The sequence below is a fragment of the Entamoeba dispar genome, genomic scaffold (genome assembly GCF_000209125.1).
Source record: "Entamoeba dispar SAW760 scf_1105229458421 genomic scaffold, whole genome shotgun sequence".
NCBI classification, from domain to species: Eukaryota; Evosea; order Mastigamoebida; family Endamoebidae; genus Entamoeba; species Entamoeba dispar.
The window spans coordinates 15,523-16,976 of record NW_001853184.1 but is presented as its reverse complement, the minus strand read 5'-3'; the positions used below and the strand labels follow the sequence as shown (position 1 = coordinate 16,976).

The following is a 1,454-nucleotide window of genomic DNA, read 5'->3' as shown; positions in this document are numbered from 1 at the left end:
CTTTGATTAAAAAAAAGTATAAAGATATAAAACAAATGAAATTTTAATGAAATTAATATAAATTATGTTTATTTAAATTTAAATTGATTTATTTTATATGCAACATATTTCCATTTTTATCTAGAATCATGACATTTGAGAAAATAAACATTTTAATTTAATTATTGATAAATTGAACTTCTCTTTATTTTTTTACACTTGGAACATATTATTTCTTCGAACATCCTTTTTAACAATTTATTCGTTTTTATTTTAACTCAGATAATCTTTATCAATTAATAAGATTCTTCAATGTTGAGTTATATTACAATACTCTTAATATTTGAACATAAAATCAATCATCTTTTATTTTCTGATTTAAATTTCATTGGTGTAATTTTAAATATCTTCAACCCTATTTGATTTGAACAATAAGTTCTTTTACACTGATATAACCTTTTTATATATTTTCTCGTTAAACAATATCCTTCAAAAACACTTTATATTCTCTTATTGTTGTTGGAAATAAATTAAATCTATCAAAAGATTTAAACTGTTCTTTACACTTACTTCTTTCTTTATAAATTTATAATTTTCATTGGTCTAAATAAATAATCTTCTCTTTGATATTTTTTCAATAAGTATTATTTCTTTGAAAACTTGCTTAATATATTCTTTATTTATTTTAAACATTATCCTTTTTCCTAATAAATTTCTTTTTCCTCATTAAATATTTGAATAACATCACTCCTTCTTATAAATTATTTATTATCTTTCCTTTATCATATCTATTAGACGACATTCTATTCTATTTAGATATTCTAAATATAAATAATATAAACATTATCGCTTCTTCGTTACAGTATCCTATTCCTTTTTAACCTTTCTTCTTTACTTTATATTTCTTTTTTTTCTTTTATTTAAGTATTTCTTTCTCAACTTCTTATTCTTTTATTTTTAGATATTCTATTTTTGTTATATTTTAAATCCCATGTTCATATTATATAAATATTCTCTTCTTTATGTTCTTTATATTATACCATTAATCATTCTCTATTACATTTCATTGATATAAAATTATTATTAACACTTCAAAATAAACATACTTCAAATTTTAATATTAATGTTTGTAAGCCCATAACCTAGTTGATTTATTATCTTTTTAATGTTATTATGTTATTATTGTTTATTCGTGTTCTTTATTGGCTATATTAATCATATCATATATTAGTTTTACTTCATATAAAATATTCCCTCAAAAACACTCTTTATAAAACAAAAAAATCGTTTTGTTATTTTTATCTTAAAACTTTAATATATACAAACAACAAATATTACAATTGTATTCTGTTCATATAGTTCTTGTCAGTTGGATAATACTACCTTAAAATAATAAACACCTAAAAACAAAAGATATAAGAAACTTGTCTAATTTGCTATACATTAATTTTCCTTCATAAATAAACATGAAAATA

At 19.3% G+C, this 1,454-nt stretch overlaps 2 protein-coding genes across 2 annotated transcripts in view, besides 3 other annotated features; both read left to right on the top strand.

The window, feature by feature from the left end:
* EDI_310810 (cysteine proteinase 2 precursor, putative) overlaps window positions 1–10 on the top strand; it is a gene marked incomplete at both ends in the record, with an annotated part of 918 nt that extends 908 nt beyond the window's left edge. Inside the window, one exon of the mRNA XM_001733208.1 lies at window positions 1–10. This exon is cut by the window's left edge and continues 908 nt beyond it. Within this exon, the coding sequence (XP_001733260.1) occupies window positions 1–10 (10 nt within the window).
* Window positions 6–99: a sequence feature (AT_rich).
* Window positions 100–842: 743 nt separating this feature from the next.
* Window positions 843–964: a microsatellite.
* Window positions 855–1,015: a microsatellite.
* Window positions 1,016–1,144: 129 nt separating this feature from the next.
* Window positions 1,145–1,454, top strand: part of EDI_310700 (uncharacterized protein) — a gene marked incomplete at both ends in the record, with an annotated part of 876 nt that continues 566 nt past the window's right edge. The window contains 2 exons of the mRNA XM_001734612.1: window positions 1,145–1,209; window positions 1,339–1,347. Of these exons, the coding sequence (XP_001734664.1) occupies window positions 1,145–1,209; window positions 1,339–1,347 (74 nt within the window). The remainder of the gene's footprint in view (window positions 1,210–1,338; window positions 1,348–1,454) is intronic.